This window comes from Trematosphaeria pertusa (genome assembly GCF_010094035.1).
Source record: "Trematosphaeria pertusa strain CBS 122368 unplaced genomic scaffold BU26scaffold_4, whole genome shotgun sequence".
Classification (NCBI taxonomy): Eukaryota; Fungi; Ascomycota; class Dothideomycetes; order Pleosporales; family Trematosphaeriaceae; genus Trematosphaeria; species Trematosphaeria pertusa.
The window spans coordinates 157,372-183,812 of NW_022987215.1; the positions used below are offsets into that span (position 1 = coordinate 157,372).

The 26,441-nt window shown below is 53.2% G+C and overlaps 6 protein-coding genes across 6 annotated transcripts; 5 read left to right on the top strand and 1 right to left on the bottom strand.

Annotated features, from left to right (window-relative positions):
* Positions 1–796: 796 nt before the first annotated feature.
* Positions 797–1,793, top strand: BU26DRAFT_240902 (uncharacterized protein). The gene has a single exon (XM_033821014.1). It carries the CDS (start codon positions 926–928, stop codon positions 1,754–1,756), a length of 831 nt encoding a protein of 276 aa, XP_033686650.1. The 5' UTR covers positions 797–925; the 3' UTR covers positions 1,757–1,793.
* A 7,410-nt stretch (positions 1,794–9,203) lies between these two features.
* Positions 9,204–13,178, top strand: BU26DRAFT_502272 (uncharacterized protein; the record flags this gene model as incomplete). The annotated part of the gene is made up of 4 exons (XM_033826625.1): positions 9,204–9,420; positions 9,531–12,610; positions 12,653–12,947; positions 12,979–13,178. The coding sequence occupies 4 exons, from the start codon at positions 9,204–9,206 to the stop codon at positions 13,176–13,178; spliced, it is 3,792 nt and encodes a 1,263-aa protein (XP_033686651.1).
* A 700-nt stretch (positions 13,179–13,878) lies between these two features.
* Positions 13,879–14,748, top strand: BU26DRAFT_602185 (uncharacterized protein; the record flags this gene model as incomplete). The annotated part of the gene is made up of 3 exons (XM_033835327.1): positions 13,879–14,032; positions 14,139–14,639; positions 14,708–14,748. 3 exons carry the CDS (start codon positions 13,879–13,881, stop codon positions 14,722–14,724), a joined length of 672 nt encoding a protein of 223 aa, XP_033686652.1. The 3' UTR covers positions 14,725–14,748.
* An 803-nt stretch (positions 14,749–15,551) lies between these two features.
* Positions 15,552–17,576, top strand: BU26DRAFT_421125 (putative Arginyl-tRNA synthetase, cytoplasmic; the record flags this gene model as incomplete). The annotated part of the gene is made up of 3 exons (XM_033823392.1): positions 15,552–15,821; positions 15,886–17,090; positions 17,159–17,576. The coding sequence occupies 3 exons, from the start codon at positions 15,552–15,554 to the stop codon at positions 17,574–17,576; spliced, it is 1,893 nt and encodes a 630-aa protein (XP_033686653.1).
* A 1,554-nt stretch (positions 17,577–19,130) lies between these two features.
* BU26DRAFT_589875 (uncharacterized protein) lies at positions 19,131–21,044 on the top strand (the record flags this gene model as incomplete). The annotated part of the gene is made up of 1 exon (XM_033834742.1): positions 19,131–21,044. The coding sequence occupies one exon, from the start codon at positions 19,131–19,133 to the stop codon at positions 21,042–21,044; it is 1,914 nt and encodes a 637-aa protein (XP_033686654.1).
* A 2,714-nt stretch (positions 21,045–23,758) lies between these two features.
* BU26DRAFT_241108 (uncharacterized protein) lies at positions 23,759–25,836 on the bottom strand. Its single transcript, XM_033821016.1, has 6 exons — positions 25,269–25,836; positions 25,062–25,211; positions 24,855–25,008; positions 24,546–24,802; positions 24,073–24,490; positions 23,759–24,021 (listed from the first exon to the last, which is right to left on the bottom strand). Exons 1-6 carry the CDS (start codon positions 25,706–25,708, stop codon positions 23,875–23,877), a joined length of 1,566 nt encoding a protein of 521 aa, XP_033686655.1. The 5' UTR covers positions 25,709–25,836; the 3' UTR covers positions 23,759–23,874.
* Between the last annotated feature and the right edge of the window lie 605 nt (positions 25,837–26,441).

A 26,441-nucleotide genomic window follows, 5' to 3' on the forward strand; every position in this document is an offset into this window, starting at 1 on the left:
CATCCAACACCAGCTCTAATCTAGATCACCGACCACGTTCAAGTGCCACGCGTCCGACGTTGCAGTCATTGCGCTCCACCGCCCTCAACATTACCTACCTACCTAGCTGACACATCACATCGCCAACTACGCCTCGTACATGCTAGACTACACCACACAACACAACACCAATCCCCTGCCTTGTCTCGTCTCCTGACTTGCTCTTCTCCTTCTCCCAAGCTTCGTCTTCTCACATGTCAGGCACTTCACGGCCACGATTCCATCTGTATGATCCGCGATCCCCATCTCGTCTCACATCACATCACCGCACCTCATTGCAGTCTAGCCTCTGCTCTATGCTACTCTATGCACCCGTCTCGTTTCTTCCTTGCTTGTATGCAGTGAAGCAGCGGCACGGCCCGCCCACCCGTCCGCCGTTTTCCCTTCCCTTCCCGTCCCCTTTCCGCCAACTCCCCGTGCGTGTCTTCCCCCGTCCCCGACCGCGCATGAGCAAGTCGCTCCGTCGACAGCGGAGTCTTTGTGTTTCTGTTTGCTCCCTGCCTGGCTTTCTCTACTCTGGTAAGGCTGGCTATGTGTTCGTTTTATTTTGCTTTTGTAGGGAGAGGGTATACATTCATGGATGGATGGACGAGACGGCGTCGTTCCTGGTTTTAGATCGGCGTCAAAGCGGGCGGAAAACGTGCGTGAAAGATCGATCGGCGCAGGATGGATGGTCACGTCACAGGTAGGGTATATGAAAGACGTAGACGGAGACGGAGACATAGACAAGGGAGAGAACTGAACTGAACTGGACTGGACACGGGAAAGTTGTACTATCCTATTCATTACCCAGCCATCCCACACACATGCCGCGGCTTTCATTTCGTTCCCCGCCCTGGCCAACTAACCCCAAGGAAAACAGCAGTCGTAATCAAGCAAGCAAGCAATGCACCCAGACACCAAGAACCATGCGCTCGCTACTCTCCCACGCATCCAATCCCAGACATCCTACAAAACCAAAGACTCATCACAAAAACGCCCTAGACCTGATAACCACCCTTATAGTCCTCTTCCTCTTGACTCCACACGCATCCGCATTCCCCTTCTCATCTTCCGCACTATCACTGCCCTCATCGTCGCTAATCTCAATCTCCTTAAGCAGCTCCTTTTCATCCACGAGCGTCGCCTCATCCCCATCCTCTTCTTCATCCTCCTCAACCGTCGGATTCAGAGGCTGCTGCTGGGACCTGCGCCACCTTGGCCCAGCATGCTCACTCATAAAAAACCCTTGGTGCCGGAAACGCGTCGCAGCCCACCGCGCAGGCTGCCTACCTTTCCCTTCTCGCTGGCGGCCACTTCGCCCATCTCGCCCATCAGCAGGCCGATGGAGGAGCCGCGCCGACTGCGCACTTCGCCCGCGTCGCTGCCTGCGCCGGGAACGCCGAGGGCGCTGCGGCGCTCGACGCGGAGGCCCTTCCAGCCTTCGAGTTCGCGCTCAAGGCGCAGACTCTTCTCCTTCTCTTCGCGGAGCTCGCGCTCGGCACGCTTAGCGGCGAGCTGGTTGGTCGAGTCCGAGGACTGGAGCTCGTCGATAGTGTTGAGGAGCTTGGAGATCTTGTCGCGCGCTTTGTTGAGGTCTTCCACGGCGGCCGCATTCTGCTTGTCGCGGCGTTCGATCTGGTTCTGGAGGTCCTTAACCGTCCGATCGACGTTGCGAATGCTGCGGGATTCGGAGAGGCGCGTAGTCTCTGAGGTTTCGAGCGCCTTCTCGAGCTAGATATGGTGATTAGTACTCTGGATACAAGGCGCGTGTGGATGGGGGTGGCTTACTTCTTGGATTCGTCCGTGCAGGAACCTCACGTCCTTTCCGGCTGAGCCGCTATAGCCCTTGGTCTCCAAGTCGACCAGTCGCAGCTGAAGATCCTTCAGGTTCTTCTCGACCGCGGCCTTATCTTTGTGCAGCTGGACGTTGGCTTCCCTCTCCGCGACGATGTCCTTCTGGATCTCCTGCGCGAGTGCTTCGGCACGTCGCATCTTACCGACTGCGGCGGCGGCGATGTCCTCCTGCTGGGCGAGGCCAGACTTCAGCTCGAGCAGTTCGCGGTCATAGGTGGCAGCGTTGCGCATGGCCGGAGATTCGGAGTGAGAGAGGTCCTCAAGCTTGTCGGCAGCCTCTTGAAGTCGAGCCTCGAGCCGTTTCTTCTCCTCAATCGCAGAGTCGCGTTCAGCGGCAATGTCGTCGACGCTGGTGCGGAGGGTGCGGACCTGGGACAGCAGGCTGACAATCTTGGACTGGGCCTCATTATGAGCGTTGGCAGCCTCATCGCGTGAGTTGGAGATATCCTGGAGTGTCATCTCAAGGCGACTCTTCTCCTTCGCCCACGTCGATGAGTTGAGGACTTCGTCGTCCCACTTGTTCCTCAGCTCCTCGATCTCCTCTCGCAGGTGACCGTTCTCTTCGCGGACATAGATGACGTTTTCGCGCTCAAGGTCAAGCTCGTGCGTCAGTGCCGAAAGCTCGGCTTGGTATTTTTTCCGGGTCTGCTCGATCGAGGTTTCGGTGTCCTCAATGTCGTGGGCATGCTGGCTACGGTAATCCTCAAGCTCGTTCTGAAGGCGCCTCTTGGCTTGTAAGGCGCTCTCGAGATCCGTCGATAGATCCTCAACACGCTCGTCGTATTGTTGGACTTGCCGTTGCAGGTCCTCAATCATGCCGTCCATCTCCTTCCGCTCCGCCATGATCGTGGCGCATGTCTCTTCCGCTTCGCGTGCTTGGGTCTTAGCGAACTGCTCTGCTCGGGAAGCTTTCAGGACTGCAATTTCAGCCTGCTCAAGCTTGCTGAAATATTCATCTGCTCGGTTCTTGTAGAGGTCGAGACTGGAGGTGACGTCGACGAGCTTGGATGTCTCATTATCGAGACGGATCTGGAGATCGGCGAACTCTTGCAAGAGTTGGTTATGGTTGGCGTATTCTTGCTCGCGCTCGTTGGCCATGTCGTCCAGCTCTGACTTTGCATTCCGAAGCTCAACTTCCACAGCGACCTTGGCCTGCTTTACCTCGTCAAACGCAGTCTTAGCTTCAGCCAGCTCGTTAACAGCCGCATTGTGCGCTTGCACGATCGACTTCCTCGATTGCTCTTGAGAGTTCAGCAGGTCGAAGAGCTCCTCATGCGACTTGGTCTGCACTTCCTTGTAAGACAGCTCGCCCGACCGAAGGCTATGCTCCAAGGCCGACACCTTCTTCGCGGAGTCGTCAAGCATGTCGTGAAGTCGGTAGTTCTCGCGCTCAAGTTTTTGAACTCGTCGAACAGAGGGGCTGTCGTCTTGCCAGCCATTGCGCACAGGAGACCTGTCAACCTGATTCTGCAGATGCCGGTTCCGCATTTCCGACATCTGCAATTGGTTCTGGACAAGCTCAAGCTCAGCAGCAAGGTCCATGCGGTTGTTGTAGGTGACGGTGTCGATCGTGCGGTCGGATCGCGCAGAGTTATTTGTAGCGTTGCTCATGTGTCTCTGGTTTGTTGGAGTATTCGTCCTCGAGAATGGTATCCTGTTGTCGCTGTCCTTGCGATAATGCGTTGGAGATCGGCGAGCGCTGACTTGGTTGATCTGGCTGCTGTTCATCTCTTCTAATAACGCACGCTTCGAATTAGCATGCCGTGTATCCATCTCATTGAGCTCATCTGCATGCCTCTCACGCAGTTCATCTAATTGAGCCTCTGCTCGTGAATACCGCTCGGCTGCTACGCGCAGAGCCTGGTTCGCAGCTTCAAGACGCTCGGCCAAGTCCACAGCTCGCGAGATGTTTGGTTTCGCGGCGTCGTACGTGACGGCGGCGTCAGCAGATTCCGGATCGAAGACCTTGCGAAGTAACATCAGCTGCTTGCGGCACTCTTCCACTTCCCGGTTGCTGTTGTCGAGCGACGTCTGAACAGCACGCGTGTTGGCCTGAGCCTGAGTTCGCAATTGCCTCTCGGTCTCAAGCTTCCGGTTTGCGTCAGCTAGCTGAAGACCGACGGTCGAAGAAGTCTTCTCCGCGTTCCGGCTGGTCTTGTGTTCTCTTGTGATCTCGTGGTTAAGGTCCTCCAAGCTGAGAGACAGCTTTTCCTTCTGCTTCTCCAGCGAGGCGATCGTAAGCTGCGCATCTTCCAGTTGCCGGAATAGACGCTTGTTCTCCTCCTCAACCTTCGTCTTATCGGCAGTGAGCTGCGCGATGCGGGAACGCTGGGTATCACCAGCTCGGGAGTTGGATCGTGCGATGTCCAAGTTCTTCTGTTGCAGTTTGTTCAGCAAGGCACGATTGTCGTTCTCCGATGCCGTTAGACGGCCTTTGATAGTGACCAATTCACGCTCGAGGCGCTCCTTCTGCTGATCATTTCGGAATTTGAACGAATCTGTGTCAGCAAGCATTTGCGTGAGATTCTGGACCTGTTCCGCTAACTCATTCCGTTCCGCCTCAAGTTGGTCGAGTTGCTTATCCTTGGCTTCAATCTCCTTTCGTTGAGCAGCTTGCCGTTCCATGGCTAGTCGGGACTGTGTGCGCTCTGCAGCAGCATCGGCGTCTAGTTTCTCCTCTTGTAGCTTTAGATACTGCTCGCGAAGGTTGCGTAGCTCGGTTTGGTATTCCTTTCGCTCCTTTTCGGCGGCGGCGCGCGATTCAGTGGCCCGTCGAAGAACATCTTGCTGGGCATACATTTCCTTCTCAATAGTGATCTTTGACTCGTTCAATGCATCGTAGTCGCGTTTCAGCGTGTCGTACTTGTGCTCGCCAAGTAGCTCAACATCATCACGGGACTGGCGCTCGCGGCTGAGCTCTCTCTGTACCTCAAAAAGCTGTGCCTTTAGGTCATCGATCTGCTCTTCTAGGAGTCTGCGACCTTCGCCAGACTTGGCGTCTTCGGACATCTTCTCCTCAAGAAGGCGTTTGGTATCGGCAGCCTCCCGCTCAAGCTGCTGTTTCTGAGATCGCATGGCATCCACTTCCGCTTTGGCGTCGCGGAGACGACTTTGCAGGTCATCGTGCTTCGATGCCAAGGTTCGCTTCTCACTGTCAAAGATCTGGCGGTCGGATTCGTACTTCTTGAGGTCGGTCTTGAGAATAGCCAACTCGCTCTCTTTGCGTCGAATGAGATCCTCGTAGCTGGTGGATGTTGAGGAGAGATCGGCAATCTGCTGCCTGATCTGGCGGTTTTCATCAACAAGCTCTTTAATCTGCTTCTTGGAAAACTGCAGCTCCTTAGTCGATGCGGCGAGCTTTATGTCCAAGTCTTGGTCGGTCTTGAGAAGTTTTGATTCCAGGTCCTGAAGCTTCCGCTCCTTCAGGCCAAGATGGCTCTTCAGCATCTTCACCTCTTGGCTCAAAGACTCTTCCGCTTGGCTGCGTTTGGACCTCGCATTTTCAAGATCCTGGAGTTGTTGATCCAGATGCGTGATCTGATCCTCGAGTTCCCGTTTCTCTCCCTCAAGGTTACCAATAATATGACCGGCCTGTTCCAGCTCGTTTCGCCAGAGCTCAGCTTGATCTTCAGCTTTCTTCTTCGCTTCCATCAGGTCATCGAGCTGGTCCTCGAGTTTGTCTTGATCCTCAAGCGCACCAGCGAGCTTCTCTGATAGCTCCGCCTCTCGTAGCTGAAGTCGCTTGAAGATCTCCTCCTTATCGAGCGCAAGAGCACGCTCGCTCTCGAGAGTTTTCTGGATGCGTTGAATATCCATCTCCGCCCGCCGACGCTCGTCTTCGACTCGCTGTTTGTCCGCGGCTTCCTGCTGCATTTTCTCTTCTAGCTTTTGTATCATCTCCTCACGCTTTTTGACCTCCGCTGCTTGGCGAGTAGCGCCCAGCATGGGTCTCATGCGCACAAAAAGCCTCCACCACGGGTTCGATTGGAGATCAAGATATACTTGGAAGTTTCGCTGGATAATTCGGGTGGCTTCGGCTCGGTAGAGGCGCTTATGGGCGATGCGGCGTTGAACAAAGCCTCGAGCAGCAGATTGAAAGCGAGAGATGATGTCTCTGATTAGAGCGTCGCGCTGTTCTTCCAGTTCCGCGAGCACGCCAGCTCTGAAGAACACCTTTGTGAGACCGACACGGTAGAGGGCGTTATCCAGGTTGAGCTTCTCCAGTATTATCTTCGCCGCCACTTGACCCTCAAGATATCCTTTCGGCATGTCATTGCAAAGGACTTCGTAGCGCTGCCGAAATTCCACGAAAGGAAGCCGGTTAGGGAAACCGGTGCGCGCAATCCTGATACCCTCAAGCACACCGTTACAGCGCAATTGGTCGAGCACCAGGGGAGCGCTGAACTGTTTCGGTCGCTTCTTGTGGTTCGGAAGTATACAGCGAACAAAGTGAGGGTGCGTCGAATGGAGTTGGGTCATGAGAGAGGAGAGTTGCTCCTTATGACGTTGAGCAACAGTACGGAAGAGGCCTTTCTTCACGCGGCTCCGAGGGCCACCGACCTCATCATCAGGGTCGACACAGTCTGCAAATAGACTCGCGATGTGCTTATCTGTGGAGGCGGCTAGCAAGCGGGTGACGTTGTCGTTCAAAGGATCCTTGTTCTTCTCCAGCCATCCCTCAGTAGAGTACTCTACTTCGGCAGCATAGTGTGTGAGCATGAAGCCTTGGGTCAGGAGGGAACGCTTGTACTTCGTACTCTTGCGATCCCAAAGCGAATGCAGCTTCTCAGTAAAGCTCTTGTCCGAGGCTTTGGGCATCACGCAGTCTTCGTCTAAGCATGAGAAGATTCCGATAGGATTGGATAATTCGATTAGGTCGATGGTCGGCTGGAGATCGCGTCCAAAGTCGATGAACTTCCACTCAATCTGTTCTCGGGCATATTCTTCCTGCTCGAGAACGAACATGTGATGGTTGAAGAACTGCTGCAGCTTCTCGTTTGTATAGTTGATGCATAGTTGCTCGAAGCTGTTCTCCTCGAAGATTTCGAAACCTGCAATATCAAGAACACCGATAAAATGGGAGTCGTCGCTGCCTGATCCTGTGCGGTCCAACTGACGGTTGATGCGGTCGACGAGGTCACCAAAGCCGCGCTCGTAGATACCCTTTGCTAGGGCATCAACGGATAAATTGACCTGCTCTGGAGTCTGAACTTTCTCGACCCATTCTCGGCCGGCTTTCACTCGCGGATGGAGAAGCGCTTTGACGAAATCCTCCATGGGAATACCGAGGAGCCGGCAAACCTTCTGGGCATGTTCAATAATTTCGGGGTCGAACGCGGCCTGATCTGCTCGACGGCTCTCCCTGATGGCTTTGATGTTTCCGAGCTGGAGCACAGCGGCGATGGTCCTTAGGATCGAGGTTTGCTCCTTGTCGGAGAAGCCCATGACGTGGAAAGCTTCAATCAAAGCATTCCACTCCTCCCGATCTGAAACTCCAGAGATGGCATCGTTACCATGCTTTGTGTAATCGAAATCCTCAACATCCGTGCCGTCCAGCAGGAACTCCCGCTTCATTTTTTGATCAGCGCCTCGGAGAAGTTGGTAGAAGACATGGTAGTTGCGCTCGTTGGAGTTAAGTCGCACTACTCTCGACTTCTCAAGAAGATACCAGTCGATGTATGCGCCGGCAATCTGCCCCGTACGGGTGAATTCGATCCTAATGAACTTGCCGAAACGGGAGGAATTATTGTTTCTGACCGTCTGGGCGTTTCCGAATGCTTCGAGGATTGGATTCGCGCGGAGAATCTGCTCTGACAGGTTGGAGAGCTGTTTGCCGCCGGACTTTGCGCGGAGCGCATCTGAGCTGGCGACTGCAGCGAGGTACTGGATGACCTTCTTGGTGTTCTCTGTTTTCCCCGCGCCTGACTCTCCGCTATGATGCGTCAGTACATGCTTGCTGCGGGTTTCTGAACCACTCACGTCACGAGAATGCTCTGATTAGCCCCTTCGTCTACCAGGTTCCGGAAGGCCTCATCGGCCATTGCAAAAATATGTGGCTTAGTCTCCTCCCGGCTCCGTCCTCGATACATGTTGATGTAGTCTCTCGAATAGATGGGGAGCGGACAGTAAGGGTTCACTGTCACTAAGAAAAGGCCTGAGTATGTCTATGGATGGTCAGCTGCGGTATCCTGGCGCGAGAAGAGGCTTCTCTTACGTAAATCAGATCAGCCTGGTATCGCATATGCAAGTTGTGGATAACTGAGGGCTCGTTGAGGTGCGTGAGCTCTGCCATGTCGTCGGCCTTGTCGAATTTGGCGGGATTGACCTTGTCGACAGACTCGGCGTCGACCTCATGCTGGGCACCATCGTCGCATTGGACCAGCAGCTTCCCCTCCGGCTGTTCCTGCACTACCCAGCCCCTAACAAAGGCAGTCTTCGGATCGCGCAGCCAGACATAGCGCTTCCCGGAGAAGTCGTTCTCGCCCTCTATCCCGCGCACTTCTGGCGTGTCCTGCGAGCCATCTGCGATGAATTGCGGTGCAAAAGTCCCGGCCGGCGTGCCATTGCGAGTCGAATTGGCGCGTAGGCGAGTCGAGCTGCTGCGCCCTATCGGAGGACTGCTCAGCTGGGAGAGAGACTGATTTCGTGCGTGGGCCATGGTGTGTTGTGGTTCCGCCGGCGGCGAGATGAGTGCGGACTTGGAGCGCGGGAGGGCGGGAGCTGGCCCTGGAGATGGCGAGGCAGAGTTCCGGGCGAAGGGGCTATTCCGCCATCGTGGGCCGTTCTGAGCAGGAGCGCTCATGGTGTTGTACGTGCGGGTCGGAGGGCAGGTGCGACGGGTCTACCTTCCTGCGGCCGCGAGGCGCATCGTGTGGAGGAAAATCAAAAGGAAAGAACAACAGTGTCGAAAGCCAAAAGCGCCGGCTACTACTATGTACAAGGATGCGACAAGCAGGATGAAGTGAAGGCGGTTACAATTGCGGAGGCGGCGCTGCGGGACGCAGAGGTTTGTTTACATGGATGGACACAGCGCTCGAGCCGCCTAGCAACGGCACGCCGCGGGCTCGCCTGGGCGCGTCCCGAAAAAATACACGTGACTGCGCTAGCGGCTCCTTCCGCCTCGTGAAATGGATGGTCGAGCCTGAAGCTTCACCGTCAATACAGCAACACCGCGCTCGCCTCCCAACGCGAGCCATCTCACCGGCGCGCTCTGCCCCTCGCGCTGTGCCATATATATTTACTGCCACATGAACTGGCAGCAGTCGCCCCCCGGGTACTAACGCGTAGACCTCAACTTTTCTCGACACGCGCGGCGCACCGGCTGCGAGATGGCAACCAACTGGCAGCCCCCGTTCGGCCTGCCTCTTACCTTCCCGCCGCAGCAACAGCAGCAAATAGCGCAACCTGCACAGGATGATCAGCAAGGTAGCTCGGCCGACCAGTACCAGCCTCCTCCCGCTGATGCCTTCTCAAATCCGTGGAATATACCGGGTCTGAACATGCAGTCCTATGGCCAGAACGGCCAACAAGCCCAGTTCCCGCCGGGTACGTGCCCAATATCCTCTCTCATCTCCTCATTTTCCCTGCTCCAGGATCGATATTCCTCAGCCTCTGTCGAACCTCAATTTTACGACCCGTACGCTGACAAGCCGCAGCGGCCTGGCCACCATCGCCCCTACCGGCTATGGGAATGTGGAACGCCATGCAAACTCAATTCCCGTTCTTGACGCAGAATGGTCCCATTCCCCCGCCGCCTTTTCCCGGCCTGAACTTTCCGCCTGCCCCATTCCCCCAAGCCCCTCTACAGAACGTTGCGTCACCAGGCTCTTTCTATACGCCTCCCATACAGCCTGGCGAACTCTCGCAGTCACGCCCGCCGGCAGCGATCGACCGCCTTATAGAAACGTTGGATAGCGATAAGGAAGAGGGTGAAGTGAGCGACGGAGACCGCATGTCTCGCTCTCCCGCGGGCAATGGTCGAGCGTATCCAGAACCTCCTCGCTCAGTGCCTCAGAGCAGCGTACGCCCTGATCGTGAACGCGAAGCCGATCAACGGGATTCTTATGATCCTAACCGACCGGCGGCCGGCCAGACGTTCCAATCTCCACCGGAGCAGGCGAAGCCACGAACAGATAGTCTGAAAAGCCCCGATACCATGCCCCAACAGCGAGAGGAGGCAAAGCAGTTCGTTCGACTGCTGCACAGCAACAATATGGGGTATCATACGCTGGCTGCGGAGGGCCTCGATTCCGGCCCTCTGAGGGATCTCTATCGCAGCCTGAATCTTCCATCAGAACCTGAACCTGTACCGCTGCCCAAGACCAGGGACGCGGCTCCGTCTGGGCCAAGCAATGGAGTCGTCACCTCGGGCCAATCGGCCTCGCTCACTGGCAATGGACAGACTCCACAGCCGAAGCCAAGCACCTCTGTTAAGATCAACATTGCTGCGATCCCCCCCGCAAAGTCCGCCCCGTCACCTGTCGATCGCAAAGACTACATCGCACGGCTACAAGCTGCGAAGATGGCCAAGCAGGCGACTTCAGCCAAGGCGACTCCGCCGCAGAAAACACCTCCGGCGACGTCAGCAGTACCAGCGGCCGCCAAAGCCCCAGAGCCTCCGACGGTTACCCAAGCAGGGCAGGCTATTTCTGAGGAAGAGAAAGCCAGGAAGACCGAGCTAATTCGGCAGCGTCTTGAAGCGCTCAAGAAGAACCCCTCATCACCCGCGTCCAAGTCGGCAAATACTGGGGCGGTTACAAATCCAGCTACCATTTCGTCTCCAGCCGCAATTACGCAATCCACGCCCATCGCGGGGAGCTCTGCAAAGCCTCAGCCCTTACCCGCGGCAGCGTTTTCTGGCATCCCAGGTCTATTTATGAACAGCCCTTCTACCGCTCCAGCCGTTCAGGCACCATCAACTCCCGCCCAGAATGCTGCATCGGCAATCCCCAGCAAGCGGCCTCTTGCCTCGGATTCGGTAGATACCGCCCCATATATCAGTGACGCTGACTCCGGGGGCAGTGAAATGGATTTGAGCGATAGCCATGCCTCGAAACCATCCGCTGTTATTCCCCAAACCATAAGTCGCAACGGAGAGCAAAATCTTCGAACCGTGCAATCGATTCCTGACTTCCCTTTCCGATCCGCATCTGCAATGCTGCCGTCTTCTGCTGTTAGCACTCCTGGCCCACAGACGCCGGCCAGTCTGGCTCGTGAAACAGAACTGTCAAAGAAGGAGAAGGAACTTGCGGCCATGAAGCTAGCGCTGCAGAAGAGGATGAGGGAACAGAGGCAGAAGAGGATGGAGGCCGCTGCACCCTCCTCCCCAAAACCCCTAACGGGGACTCAGGAATCGCTAAGTTCGAGTGCCTCTCAGCCCCAGCCTGAACCTCCGGTCACCGCTCAACCAGAAAAGGCTCCCAAGGGAAATGCACCAGTTCCAGCATCAAGTGGCGTCATTCAGGCATTGTCACGAGAGTCCAAGAGACAGCGACGAGCAGAAATTGAGTCCGGGCTCCCAGCCCTGGAAGCCGAGATTGCGAATAACGCCGCCAGGATGGCTCAGCTTGCGGAAGAGATGGAGCAGCTGACTGCACACAACGAGAGAATGAAGCAGGACAAAGGGAGGCTTATCCGAGAGCTCGAGAGCCTTGGAATTGATACCGAGGGGATGCCACATGCAGAGCTCCAGGCTAAGAGAGATGAGATAGTGCGGGAACGGAAGGCCGAAGCTGAGCTACGTGCGCAGACGCCGGAAGTGCTCGCTCCATCCTCCGCCAGTATTGAGGACGAAGCTCAAGGTCGCGTCACACTGGAATCCACAATGGTCGAACCTACCGCAGTTCCCAGCAACCGCGAGACCTCAGTTCAGGGTCTCTCACACCCTGACGATGTTATCAGCTCCATACAACAGGTGGCAATCCCCGGGCTTCACGCATCCGTTTCTCAGCCACCCGCGACGCTGGTGGACTCCCCTCGACAATCTACGCGTCAGCAAGACTTAATCCCAGAGAACAAATCAGACGAGCTACCCTATTCACCGGCGGCTGCGCCAGACATGCCTCAGCCAGACGTTGCTCAACGTACCGTTACGACGGAGGCTATGGATGGGGAAACCCCAAAAGCCGTGGGTCTGCAGGAGTCTGCCACACCCATTGACGACGATGAGGATTTCTATTCTCCTGCACCCGCCCACACCGAGCCTGTCATTGATGAGCAGAGGGTGTCCGCGACCTCGCAATTAGGCGCTAACTCTCCTTCGGAGGACGGCGAGGTCGCAATGTCAGAATCCCCAGACGAAGAGGAGTACGAGCCTGAGCAGCCTGCGATATTGACCGAGCCCGCAACGGAAGCGCAAACCCAATATGCACAAATTTTCGGCTCCCCCGGCTCCTCCACTTCATCATCCATGTCGACCCATGAGGATGAGGAGGTTTACGAACCGCCCGATTTTGACGAGCCAATACTCGACGACGAACCCCACGAGGCGGATGCGAGCTTAGAAGCGACTGTTCAACATGGAGATGCTGAGGAAGGCGCTATGAATATCTCCACACCATCTTCTGATGAGTCTGAAGATTTTGATTCCGGCCCCCAATCGGCTGCGGAGAACACGAACGACGAGTTCACCCCTTTCAATACCGGCCCAGAGCAATCTGTACCTGTCGCTGACGATTTAGCACCCGAGTTACAGTCCGAAACCGTGCCGGTGGGGGAACTCATGGCTGAGAAACTAGTACGTATTCTTCGTTTTTAAAAGCTCCGCTGACTTGCGGAGATGTCGACAGCGGACGACGAGGCCGAACTTGCGAAGTTCGTGCCTTATGAGAGTCCACTCCGATTGTTCAAGTCGTACCGCTACCATCCGAACTTCCCCGAAGAGGTTCCCGGTGGTTTCTTGTCTATGACTTATAGTCATCAGATCGACCCAGATAAAGAACTCTGTCCGATCGAGGTGACGGGTGCCGTTTGCAATGATCCCAACTGCCCGGGCCAGCATTTTAGAGGAATGAGTTTAACCGGTGCGTATTCGCCAGCGGCCTTTAGATCCTGTTTGTTTGCTTTCACCCCTTGTACGCAGACTGACTTGGACACTCCACATAGGTGAGAAGCTCTTAGTACAGCTCGGCACCGCAAACCCCGGGGAGACGCCCCAGGAGAAGCAGCTCTGGAACGACGGACTACGAGCTGTCTTGAAGGAACTACGCCAGAGAAACACCAAAGATCCCAATGGCATTGCCATGGAGATTGCCAAATACCGTCGCCAGTTCTTGAAAGACGATACACGAGTGGTCAATCTATGACCTTGTAGAACTTACGACAAGCCGTTTGGCAGTAGGGAACTGGCCGGACGCCGTTCGTATGGGCGGCATTCCCAGTAGTAGACCTACGGGTCGTTTGTGTCACAACCTTGCTCGTCCTAACCATCACAGCGTCTCTTCTAGTCTTCTCTCCCTTTGCCTCGCGACTACCGACGGCCTCACACGCCGACCTCTTTTCATTTCGACAGTCCGTCTCGGCATGCAGATCTGAGAAAAAAAAACGGCGAGAAGGATTCATTCTAAACGGTGCACGGCTTTCGGTTTTGTCCAAAGCATCGATACCCCTGCATGAAGCGGAGTTGGGTTGCCCACGGGATCTTTCACTTGTGTATAAGAGTTGGATGTTTTCCGGCCTACCACCACCTTGCGCTACCGCCACTCGAACTTGTCAACATATATACCCCAGCAAGACCGTCGTTGCTGGGGCGAGATCCATGGTTCGTCTCGGATGCAGAGTGCAGGTAGCCTGCGGTGGATGGTAGCAGTAATTAATGGTAGTGGTGATTCCTCGCTAGGTAGACGAGTCAAAAATAATAGTGGTAATTCAAATCCATGCCCGACGTACTCCTTTCTGACATGAATTACCGCACCGCCCTTATTTACGGAGTCGGTTGACGTCACGGACGGCAAATTGAACCCGAAGTCTATTCTTCTGCGACCCGGCGGGCTGAATAACCCGAAAATGCCAGACTTCCTGTCCAGTAGACGGCAAACGGGTCCCGTAGTCCTACCCCATCTCTACTGGTATAGGCCTGAATCACCAAGGCCGTTCGTATTCCAGGGGCAACTGCCGATCCCGTTGCAGATCGCATTGTCGATCGCCCCGCTGATTCCCAGTAAGCTGCCCGCTCAAAATCTAGAAATGGCGTTGCGCTTCCCTGGACTTGCAGATATTTCAATCTAAGCCGCAGCAAAGAAGTCGGCTAATATCACGAACACTAGCATCTTCAACATTTACGATGCCCGAGCTTCGGGGCTGGGCTCGCTGGAATCATGGAAGTTTGTACGACGGAATGACGTTACGTCCTAGGAAGAAGAAAGCGTTTTGCAGAGCAGAAGACGGGTATAAAAAGCGTGGGATAATGGTCGCAGGATTCGAGATCATCGAGCGATACCTGCCTGCCTGGTTCTGTTTTCATCCTTCATCCCCATTCTGCTTACTTATCACACCTCGCTACTCTTCAAACTACACGATTATGCATCTCCTCACACCCCTCCTCCTCGCCAGCCTCGCCGCGGCGACGCCCCTTTCCACCCTCACCAAGCGCTGGACCTGCGGCGGCGACCCGCCCGCGTTTGCCTGCCAGCCCAAAGCCGGATGTGCGAACGAGACGGCGTGGGGAGAGTGCGCGTATGCTGAGGGACTGGATAAGTGTGGGGATCCGCTGCCGAATCAGACGACGCCTGTTAGTGCGTGTCAGAGTGCGGCGTTTACGACGTGCGGTGAGTATTTGACCACTGGGACGAGAGGAGATGGGGAGAGTGAGGGTGAGTGCTAATGTAGGATGTAGAGACGCAGCATTGTTAGTGGATAGAACGAGGATTAGGGAAGGGGAGATGTGGCTTTTATGAGGATGGATGCGGTGGTGTAGTGAAGAAAAGCAAAAGAGGGTAAGGGTTGGGACTGGTAAACGACTGGGACTTGTATAACCGAGGTCAAATATGCCGACGAACATGTTCAGTTCGGTCTATCGCACATACGTTCGCTTCCAATATACTACGCTTGATATGCGAAAGTTTCTGCGCATGCACATGTCACCGTGTTCCTTGTTTACGGTCTTGATGTACTTTTTTATCTTCTAAGTAGCTGTCTTTCTTCTCTTCGACAGTGGCGTAACATGATACATTGATCTTGAATGGAGATTCCCGCATGCTAGAATGCATGCATCTTGTCTACCTAGTGTGTGATCTCGTGCCCCAGTGGAGAAGTGCGGTCATACACAACGCCAACATCATTGTCGCGACTTATATCGACTTCCACTCGAATAGAGTACGTCTATAGGAGCGATCCATCCACAATGGAGCGGACTCACTAATCTATAAGACGACGCCCCACCCAATTCATTCAGCACCACAGAATCTTTAAGTGCTCTTAGGAAGCCGGTACAGAAAGTTGCGAGAGCGGGTAGCGAAATTAAACCCTTCATAGGGCTGCTTACCTTCAGCTTACGTCATGAACGTGAAGCCCGCCATGTACGACCCCCACTATGAGTCATTCCTGCAAACGACAACAGCTACTTCTTCTGCCACATGGGCGCTGATCCGTTCTCGAGACAATTCTCCATCTCCTGGATTTCCGTCGTCTATCTCACCTGTCGTCTTTGTAATGCCAGCCGGCCAAGGCTCATGACGACCATGGACGAATCGCTTCAGGCACCCCTGCAGAAGCTTCACGTCCAACAACCTGATATCTCAGAATGCTTCCCATCCATGAATCCTTTCGATGTCTATCGCATCCACCTCGCCAATGGCCTTTCAGAGGTAACGGGCGTCCAGCCTAAGACTATCTACCCTCTACTACAACGAACGACAACCTTAGACAAAGGTGATCTTCTGCTTCCAGTGCCAGCTTTGAGGATCAAAGGAGAGAGACCTGATATGCTCGCGAGTCGTTGGGCTGACGAGGTAAGGCGATCTCCGGCGCTCGAACCTATTAAGCGCTTATAGTTTCCGCTGACTAACTCTTTAGTTTCCGGAGTCCACACTAGTTTCCAAGCCCGTCGTTGACGGACCCTTTATCCGCTTCTACTTGAAACCTGCCGCACTCGTTAAGAGAGTCCTACCAGCTGTTCTTCGGAATCGAAATGAGTGGGGCAGCAATCCTCTGCTCGGGTTGAAGGATGCTAGCGACGCCTCAAAAGGCCGGAAACGCATCGTTATAGAGTTCTCGTCGCCCAACATCGCAAAACCTTTCCACCAAGGCCATCTACGAAGTACCATCATTGGAGGCTTTCTCGCCAACCTCTATAAGGGCGCGGGGTGGGATGTTGTGCGCTTGAACTATCTCGGTGATTGGGGCAAACAATATGGGTTGTTGGCGTTGGGCTTCAAGATGTTTGGAGACGATACGGCCCTGGAAGAAGACCCAATCCATCATCTGTACCAGATATACGTCAAGATCAACTCGCTGCTTGCCGATGAACGAAAAGAGATTGAACAATTGGAGAAAGACGACAAAGACACCTCAAAACTCAGGAATGAATGTCTAGACGAACAAGCCCGAGAGTATTTCAAAGCCATGTGCAACAACGATCCAGGCGCCATAAGCATGTGGAAGAAGTTCCGGGAACTCAGCATACAGAGATACAAAAAGTCGTATACTCGGCTGAACATCCATTTCGATGAGTACGCAGGCGAGAGCCTTGTCCGAGAAGAGAGCATGAAGATTGCGCAGAAGCAATTAGAGAGTAAGGGACTAGTAGAAGAGTCACAAGGGGCCGCAATCGTAGACTTCTCCAAACATGTTCCCGGCAAGGCAGGCAAAGCTCTCGGAAAAGCCCTGATACGCAAAACGGACGGTACCAGCCTTTATCTCACCCGCGATGTCGGCGCATTGTTCGAACGGAATGACCGCTACGAATTCGATCAGATGATATATGTCGTCGCTACCGATCAGGAGCTGCACCTCAAGCAATTGTTCAAACTCATCGAATTAACTGGCAACGAGGACCTGCGTTCTCGGATCGCTCACGTCAGTTTTGGTCTAGTACTGGGAATGAGTACCCGGAGGGGAACAGTCGTGTTTCTGGACGATGTGTTGAGGGACGTTGGCGAAAAGATGCATGAAGTAATGAGGAAGAACGAGACCAAATATGCTCAAGTGTCAGACCCTGAAAGAACTGCCGACATTCTTGGTATCAGCAGTGTCATGGTCCAGGATATGAGCGGAAAACGGTATGATTCATTCGTTCCACAACATTGCCTCAAAGATCCGTGGAAGCAGTATGTCTGACGAGATCTAGAATCAACAACTATCGTTTCAACATCGACACAATGACGTCTTTCGAAGGAGACACTGGCCCTTACCTTCAATATTCCCATGCTCGACTCTGTTCGATCTTGCTCAAAGCGGCTGTTCCAACCTCAGAGATCGAATCAGCAAATCTCGACCTTTTAGTTGAACCTCATGCAATCAAGGTCGTTCGACTCATCGCCCAGTTCCCCGACACCATTCAAAACACTCTGAAAACACTGGAGCCTACTACTGTCTTGACATATCTTTTCCGCCTGACACATGCCATTAATAGTAGCTATGATGTGTTGCAAGTGGTTGGGAGCGAGCGAGAACTCATGAAGGCTCGGCTGGCCCTTTACGACGCGGCAAAGTCTGTCATCAACAACGGAATGCGTCTACTGGGTTTAACTCCTCTAGATCGGTAAGTTTCAATTCGGATGCCTCTCTCACCCAAGCTAATAGGTTCTGCTATTAGGATGTAACAGGACGGACAGAAGGATTTAGGCGCCCAGGCTACTAAACCAGCCTAGAGGCTGCCTACAATAGAGCATCCTTTCAAATACCGTCCCAAGCGGATTTGGAGAGATGACATGTCAGTGGGCGCAGGTGGAGTGAAAAGTCATCGTATCACCACTTCCGAGTCTGCTCCAAACTTGTATGAAGTACATCGCACTTCAGCCTACCCCGCAATGGGACTATTCGGACATGGATAGTTGGGCCTGGTATAAATTCTGTGTCGACATGCTAGCATTCAATTCAGGCACTTTCCGCTGCCCATGTTCTCCCTTCTCCACTTCTCGATCATGTCCATAACAGAGCATCAATTTCGTCTAAACGCTCGCTGTTATCATTTGTTGCGGTCAACCCACCTAAAGTATTGCAGGGTAGGTAAGTCTTGAAGAACGCGGCATGGTTCACGCACGGTATGGAATGAGGCAAAACGGTTCAGGCCTTTCCGGCTATTAAGCGGATGGTTTGCATCGGTGGGCAACTCTTCCGTGCCCCAATGCGAGGCCGCGATTAGAGTCAGCTGTGATTACCACCGCCACCCTACCACTACTTACCCTAGTAACCTTGATATCACCCTTCAACAATTACGTTTTGGCACTCGCATCGCCCGTCGCTTGCCAGCCAGTAAGAACTGACATACCGCTCTCTATCTTGTGCCTCATGCCTGCAGTCGACTATTAACCAATCTAAGAAGGACTACTACATCACACAGCATCTTGCCGCGCACACCCATTGTCGAGTGAATCAGTGAGACGAATAGAGAAGACGCAACTAATGCACAACCTCCTCAACAACCTGTATGACAGATCAAGCGAGCGTACGAGCTTGCTGGATGAGGCATGCACACCGACTCTATAAGCCAACACTGCGGTCTCGGATAAAAGCTCATTTCACCACGGGCGTCTATTGTGGTACAGCAGACGAGGCTGCCGTCTCTATTGGACGCCGCATTTGTCCTCTCCGGGCAAATCAAGTGTTTGAAGAAGCCAGCTGAATGACTGTCATACAGACTGGAAGGTATAAATACAAGCCGGGATCGCGGCGTACGTCGCTCCATCTAGCATGACTCCAATCATCGTATCACGAACTGATTTTCATCTTGCCGCAACCGTACTCTAAGCTTCTCTACTGTCTCTTAGTGGATCTAACAAGTAACTCAGCGTTTCGACCTCGTTTTCCCGTCTAACGTCCAACTCTCGACCTCAACATGCAGGAGCCTATTGTAAGTATAGATAACTTATCAGCTTATAGACATCATCTCGTAGATACTCCGTTAACGTCTCCCAGTGGAGAAGTGCGGGCATACACAATGCCGACATTATGTCACGACTTATATTGACTTCCACTCGATTAGAGTATATCTACGGGGAGCCATACATGCACAATGGAGCCGACTAACTCATATAAGACGACGCCCCACCCAATTCGCTCAGCATCACAGAACCAGGCACACGCCAAAAGTACTCACCATGCCCGCTTACTCGCCACAGTACGACCTCCCACCGCCCGCAAAGATGAGCTCCCGATCAAACCCGCGCAATGCCGTCCATTTCTCGCGCACAGATTGGTCGCGCTTCATAGCGCAACCGTTCCATTGCCTTGGCAAGATCGTCTCGCAGTACAAAGACTCCAAAGTCAACCTGAGCAAGGCGTTGAACGCACTCGCCCAGTTCGTGCTCGACGTGCAAATGGACGTGTACTACGACTCCTACCGTGAACTGCATTCGTACACGCGTGCACCTGGGCGTCCCTATATGGCGCATCTTAACTTCTACGGGCACCATGATCTTCCCATTTCCATGCATGATTTCATCGTCGGCACCGACTTGAATGATATCTATCTGTTTATCGTAGCAAGTTCGGACGTTTACGATCCTGAGAACTGGTTTGAGAATCTGACTGAAGATCAAATTAGGCAGTGGCGGTCAGAGGCGAAGGACTGGATTCTGAGCTGCGGGCTGCATCCAGACATGGATTGCGAGGTGCAGAATGCCTTGAAGCCATTGGCGGGGGTGCAGCCTGTTTATGCAGAGGATAAGTCCAATACCAATTCTAACTACTGCGAGCAACGTGAGCTACGATCAGCTGGCGGGGCCGGCGCGTGGCCTGATCTGACCCGTATGTTGAAGGAGTTCGTACCGAGTGAGGAAGATCAGCGCGCTGACTTCGACGAGCAAGGTATCAACCGCACTGTAATGTGGTTCCTGCGCATTGCATTCAATGCTGCCGAGTCTTACACGCAAGGAGTGGAGGATAAGCCAGCGCCGCAAACGAAAGCCGTTAAAAAAGGTCTACGGGTCACCATCAAGAAGTACTCACAAATGGTTGAGAACCCCAATTCCTCTGTGCCTCTGCATATCCGGTGGGCTCTGTCTAAGCTGCAGTTCCAGGGCAATTGGCAATGGATGATTCGCTTCGTTCTCCCAACCATCCTGCGGTTTCAGCAACGTGAACATATCGAGTTCTTCGTGTACCAGTGGGTCATGCGCGCTGCTCTGCATCCCGATATTGACCCGACTGGGAAGGTCAGGGACATCCTCGGCAAGACCTTTAACCTAGAAGGTGTCGTCACTCCAGTGACCGGTATCCCAAATCGCGCTGCCTTCGCAAGCGGCCGTCTCTTAGGGAATTCTTTCGTGCTCTTTCACCCGCATTTCCTCTACTGTGACCACTCGAAACTCTACATCGAAGATGAGCAGCATCCGGATGACAAATACACAGGGCCTGAGGACAGCTTTTCTGATTTCGAGACCCAGATCCTGGATGTTCCAACATTGGGACGGCCGGAGTGGGTAGTCGAGCATCATCATCAGAAGGCTGATGCTCGCTCCCACACGCATCCTAGCTCTGAGCCAGATGACGTGTGTTACATCTGCCGGCTTGGATACGATGAACACCCGTGCTTCAAACTGGACGTCTGCAAGCACGGCTACCACCTCGAGTGTCTGCAGGATTGGATGGACTTCTTCAACCATGGAGAGATCCTGTGTCCTTACTGTTGTCGTGTAATCTGCATGCAGGTGGGGCAGCAGAGTCGTTCCATGACCATAGAGGAACATAGGCAGTGGAAACCGTATTGGGCGAATCCTGCCTGGTGGGAACAGTTCCTGCTAGACGAGGATGCTGATGAAGGGGAGTGGGGACCCGTTTGGTCTTATTGGATGTCCTTTGACGACTTTTGGGCGTCCGACTCCGACGATTCAATATATGAGAACGACGACGAGGACGACGATACTGAGTCCGACGAGGAGGATGAGGATACTGAGTCTGACGAGGAGGACGACGATACTGAGTCCGACGAGGAGGACGACGATGCTGAGTCCGACGAGGAAGGCTACGATGCTGAGTCCGAAGAGGAAGGCTACGATGCTGAGTTTGACTAGCGTGATCCCTCCGTCCTCCAAATACTAACAGGAGATGTTGCTAAGTGCTTAGAGCGCTCTAGCTAACAGATCTAGGTAGCAACCTAGACAAGTAAATAGGTGAGCGCACTTAGCTTTTCTAATAAGTAGTTAAGGCTATAATATTGAAGTTCTTCCCTAATTAACCTAACCCTTTTCTCCAAACGCGCTGATGAGCCTGCCAGTAAGCTTTGTCGATCATTAACAGTGTATTCGCTTCCGCCCAAATGCGCGAAGAACGCTAATTTAAAGGGGATCCAAAGCTCGACAATAATAAAGAGCAATAAAAGCTAAGTGCGGGTCGAAGGGTGTGAACCTCGGTAGTGCGTGTGTTTGATGTTAGTAAGTCCCCTGCCTCTAAGACCGCGGTTAGTTTGTGAGTGCAACAGGCATACCGGTAGGTTAGCGAACTTCGGAATAACATATTTTTAGCTGACCGCTCTCGCACGAACACGGAAAATATGGCTCATCATGGTGCACGACTAGCCTCGCTCGCAACATGGTTCGAAAGAGCAGCAACGAGGAGAAATCCAATCGCCCGATTTACATTTGTGGCCTGCCAGCGTGTATAAAGCCATAGAATGGCTCTGCTCTCGACAGCTAGGTTGCCTTGGTTATTACCTTTTTCTTTTAAATCGTTCTTTCCTATCAATCAATTATTATTGCTCGTCCCACCCACAAGCTCTCGACCGTATCAACCAGACGCTTCACACGTTCAGTTTTCGACTACAAACCAACATGCGGGTCAAGACGGTTGCTCTCGCGCTTGCGACCCTCACTGCCACGCATGTAGCGGCTGACGTTTGCATTGTGAGCTTGTTGCCTCCTGTCCCTAACTTCCCGCATCCCGCATTGCTAACCACGAGCCAGGACCCTGTGCCGGGGATTGGGTGCCCAGCTCCTTACATCTATTCCTGCAAAGGCCAATGTTGTAGTGCCAAGTTATGCACTGCGATGGCGAACGTTGCATTGCCGACGAGTGCTAGTTAGGAAAATGGGCGACGCTGGGAAACAGGCCGTGGAGCCGCAGGCGATGACAGCGGGCGATGAGGACGACTGAGGACGCTTCCCATGGCAGGACTAGAATCCAAATTTTAGACCTCGTTAGCTACTTGAAAGGCTTTTGCCTTTAGTTCCGCTAAGACTAAAGGAGGAAAAGGATTAAGCCTCGTAGCTCCAATTTCTCAGATGCTTAGCTTATAATGGGAGGAAATCGACGCGCAATCGTCATTGATGTGGTTACCGCTCAGGTGGTGAGACTTCCAGTAGAACGTGATGTTGTAGAAGGCAGAATCACGGGCTTACCGCACCTCCGTGCTTGCTTACTCTTCAGGTATTTAGCTCTTCATAGCGTCGCCGTCAGCGGGCGGTGCAAGGCGATAAAAGACCCTACTATGTTCTACCGCAGCAGTTAAAGCAGGACAAGATGAAGTACCGATCCAGTCAGCTTACGTTGCAACACCTAATCATAGAGCAGTCGCTCCCTTCAAAATGACCGAAACTGTCCAAAGGACTCCAGATACCGCCGGACAGACACCACTGAAGCCACAACAAGAACACCAACTAAATCTTCATCCAATACGGACAGAAAGAGGAGAGGCAAATCTGAACCAAACGTAAATGTTAAGAGACGAATGCACGACATCTCAATATGACTATTATACAGAAGGCGTCTCCTTACAGCCTCACGTAGAACTAACGATCAGCCAAATGCACCTATTTCCCTTCGGTATCTCGATTGGTGTCCGTGGCGGCAGCGAAAAAAGCATCCGCGGCTTCGAAGGTTTGTCCTTCGGTGCCCTGGCTGGTTTCAGGGGGTTCGTACAAAGAGTAGTCTAGATCGCCCCAAAGGCCGAGTCCATACGACGCCGTTGAATAGAAATCCGGCTCCAGTCCCAAACCTTGGTTGACGCTGTCCCAGGCATCCTCGGCTAATCCCTGACTCGGCGCCAGTTCGAAGGACCCGGACCACATGTGATCCAGGCTCGCTCCAGAGTTATCAACAAATAGTCCATCCGCTGAAGCAGTAGAAATGGGCTGGGATGAAACCGTCGTCTCCGCCAGTTGTGTGATTTCGGGGCCATCGATGACCGACGCAAGTGTTGCGGGGGCATATCCTTCCGAGAACGAAGAACGGATTGGTTCTATTGATGTAAAGCTGAACTCTTGCGATGATGTTTCCAGTCCGGTCGGTTCGGGGCGGCTTCCGGTCGACGAAAAGAACCGGGAAGTAGATCTGAGTGTGGGTGAAGGGTCTGTAGGCCCATCGTTCATATGGGTACATCTGAGCTTTCGTATTCTGCACCTATCGCAAGCTGGCCTTCTCCGGGTCCTCGCATATTCCAAGCTTTCCTTGGCCCTCATGTTTCTCCTCGTCTTTGGCTTGACTTCACGACCGTCATCACTGGAAAAGACGGAGAAAAGGGGCGAAGGACAAGTGGGAGAAGGTTCGGGACCCGCGGATTGCCATGGTTGGGAGAGTCCTGGGCTTGGCATCGTTGGTATTGGTGATTGAACATGGTCCTCGTTGAATAGGTGTAGCCAGAATCTTCCGAGGTCTGGTATTTGAAGGTTGAGGTCATTCAGTGTTTTCTTCTTGTTTTTAGGTATTACATCCCTTACACGACCCATGTTAGCGGAAGTGCTTGTATATTCACGAAACACCGCGGTTTGGATGTCTCACCATATTGTAGAGCAGGTATAGTCGCTCTCGAAACAGAGCGCGTGCGCTAGAGGCGGGTTTCCTTTCGTGTACTTCGGATACTTCAAGGTACCGGCGAAAAGGATGATACGCTCTTTCGGGCGGTCCAAATTAGCTTCGAAGAAGAGATTTGATATGACGCATACCATCCGGACCGCTACCCATCGTACAGATATCGCAATCCATGTCCAGCAAATCCTCGTGGACCAGTGTCCAACCATTGCTCCGTATTTCTCGGACGTTCAAGAAGGGGTTTCCCTGATTCGGTCAACGCAATGTTAGTCACGAATCATTTCCGCTGAAACTTACGTCAACATTATATATGGCCGTCGTGCATACCCCTTGTAGCGTTTTTCGGCTCGATTTGGGGTCCCAAATGGCCCACAACTCGCATTTCGAACCTCGACCCTCAGGCGGATAGTATCCGAGTCGACGAAACCGCTTCAAGCCCAGAATATCCGCTTCTTCTTCAGGCGCCCGCTTTCTCTTTGATTGAGAAATAGGTTTGGCATTCTGAGAGCGCAATGCACTACCAAAGACGTCGACCTTTGATATCGTCAACCTCTGGGATTCCATGATGTTCGATTCAGTGGGCCAAAAAGGAGGGTCAGGGGCAGTAGCATGTTTGGCCAGCGGGACTCCGGCAGCAGGTACCCTATATGTGCGGAAGCGAGGATTATCGTCCGTGAGTTCCACGATCCTCCGGAAAGTTATTCCACATTTCGGGCTAGGAAGATGTTAGCCCTTCCACGCAGACAAGTTGCACCGGGGCCTTAAATTACCATTCAGTTGCTTCGTTGTCCCCTGTCACACATTCTGTATGGCAACTGGGGCAGGAATTCCAAGAGCTGTGTCGAAGATGCTTGAGCACCACACTCATTGCGACATGTTGCCCAGGCTGAAAGCAAGCACCCCATTCTTGGTTAAGGTTGATTTGGCACCTAGTAGATAGTTCTTCGACAAAATACTCCCCTCTATCAAGCTTGATGGTGCTTGCGCCCGCATTTTCGAAGTGGATTCGTAGTACTGCCATAAAGCACTTGAAACGAGATTTTAGTCAACGAAGGATAGGAGCAATCATGGGCGCTTACCTCTTTAGAACGGATGAAGTCCAAGTGAAAGGGACTAATTCGTCCGAATGGATCCGTTAGTGTCACCGGTTGTTCTCGTTGAATGGTAGGCGGGACGCGCACGACAACTCTGTGAATCGCCATTACGCTGTGGAAGATTTGGAAGTTCACGCGGCTAAAAGGGTGGCGTCAGTCACCCATATGCGTACAAAGGCGCACTAGACTCACACAATTTGTTGAGCCATGTCTTGCAACTCCTTCACTTGCTGTGTGATCATGGCGAACTTTTGTAGGAAGGTATCCGCGATATCGCGCATCCGACTGACGAGAGAGCTGCTTCTGTGCTTTTCCCTCCTTGCATCGAGGGAAGCTTTGTTCCTGCATCTTAAGTTTAATCCGGCTTCTCTATATGAATCGTGGACGAAGCAAGCTTACATCTGAACGGCTAGCAAGAGGAGCTCAATAGAAATGACATGAGCATTCAGGTCGGCTTTGAGCTTCACAATATCCTCCTCTTTACATACAGCCCATCGAATGGCCATGAATGCGGCCTTTGCCTTCGCCATAGGTGCTGATCCCGATGATGCCGCTCCTAGATGCGGCTGGTATTTGGTTATTTTCGATAAGAAAACGTCCATTGTTTGCTGGCATTGAGATGCGGCATGCCGAAGCGCAATTCTGTCTCCTTCCTGTTCATCGTCTAAATCGACATCTTTGACTCGTATTAAGGCCTTTTCAAGCGCATACAATTGTCGGATGAGCTCGTGGAAGCTATCCCTCGCGCCTCCAGTCGTCCTGAGCGCATCGATAATGGTTCGGACCAGGTTGAGAACGGCGATAAAGTCACCGACAGAGAAACCGAATCCGACAGGCATTTGGGGAAATTCGAGGCGACTAGGGGGGAGTTCATCGAGGTGTACCAGATAATGTGTTAGTATGGGACGTGTGGATCAAGTAGGCTGAGCAGCTGAATGTCAGCTGCGGCCCAATCTACCTTGTCATGCGCCACATGCGGCAAGGCTGAAGCTGGAAGGCTGATACCGAGCCCCGACAATTGGCCGGATTGTCATAAAGTACGGTTTTCGTTAGCGTAGGGCATACTCAATGACCTATGATGGAGTGAGTTGTCTTTCAACGTATTGTCATCGATGGCAACTCTAATTGCAGATGTCCCGGTTTTCTTGTGGCGGTCGGGATCCGAACGTGCGAGTTCTCAGCATCTGGTATGGCCTGGAGAAGGAGGAGAAGGAAAGCTATCGCAAGAGCAAGTATCGCGACTATGCGATACGAAAGTAGAGCCCGATGTGGTTGAAGCCCATGGAATGCGCTGTCTGCGCACGTGTTAGGACGTCTTCTGGTTCGCGCTAATCCTTAATTTGAACTAGCTCCATAGATTGCGCTAGCCCCAATTTGGAATTCGCCGTCCCACTCCCGAGCCCCAGCCTTTAACACACCATAACCCCTCACAATCAACCCGGGGTCCTCTTGAAAGATTGACCCGATTCTCCTCCATGAATGTTCCGTACAAGCGAGGTCCAGAAGTTGAGTCCTGCGGCCAGAAATGCCGGTGGAGACGTACGTGAGGAAGACGCAGCTTGCAGCGGCACG

Coding starts and splice junctions, on each gene's coding strand:
- BU26DRAFT_240902 (XM_033821014.1), top strand. CDS start 926: ATGCACCCAGACACCAAGAACCATGCGCTCGCTACTCTCCCACGCATC.
- BU26DRAFT_241108 (XM_033821016.1), bottom strand. CDS start 25,708: ATGCCTGTCGGATTCGGTTTCTCTGTCGGTGACTTTATCGCCGTTCTC. Junction 25,009..25,061: donor GACATGGCTCAACAAATTGT/GTGAGTCTAGTG, acceptor CCACCCTTTTAG/CCGCGTGAACTTCCAAATCT. Junction 24,803..24,854: donor ACTTCATCCGTTCTAAAGAG/GTAAGCGCCCAT, acceptor TCTCGTTTCAAG/TGCTTTATGGCAGTACTACG.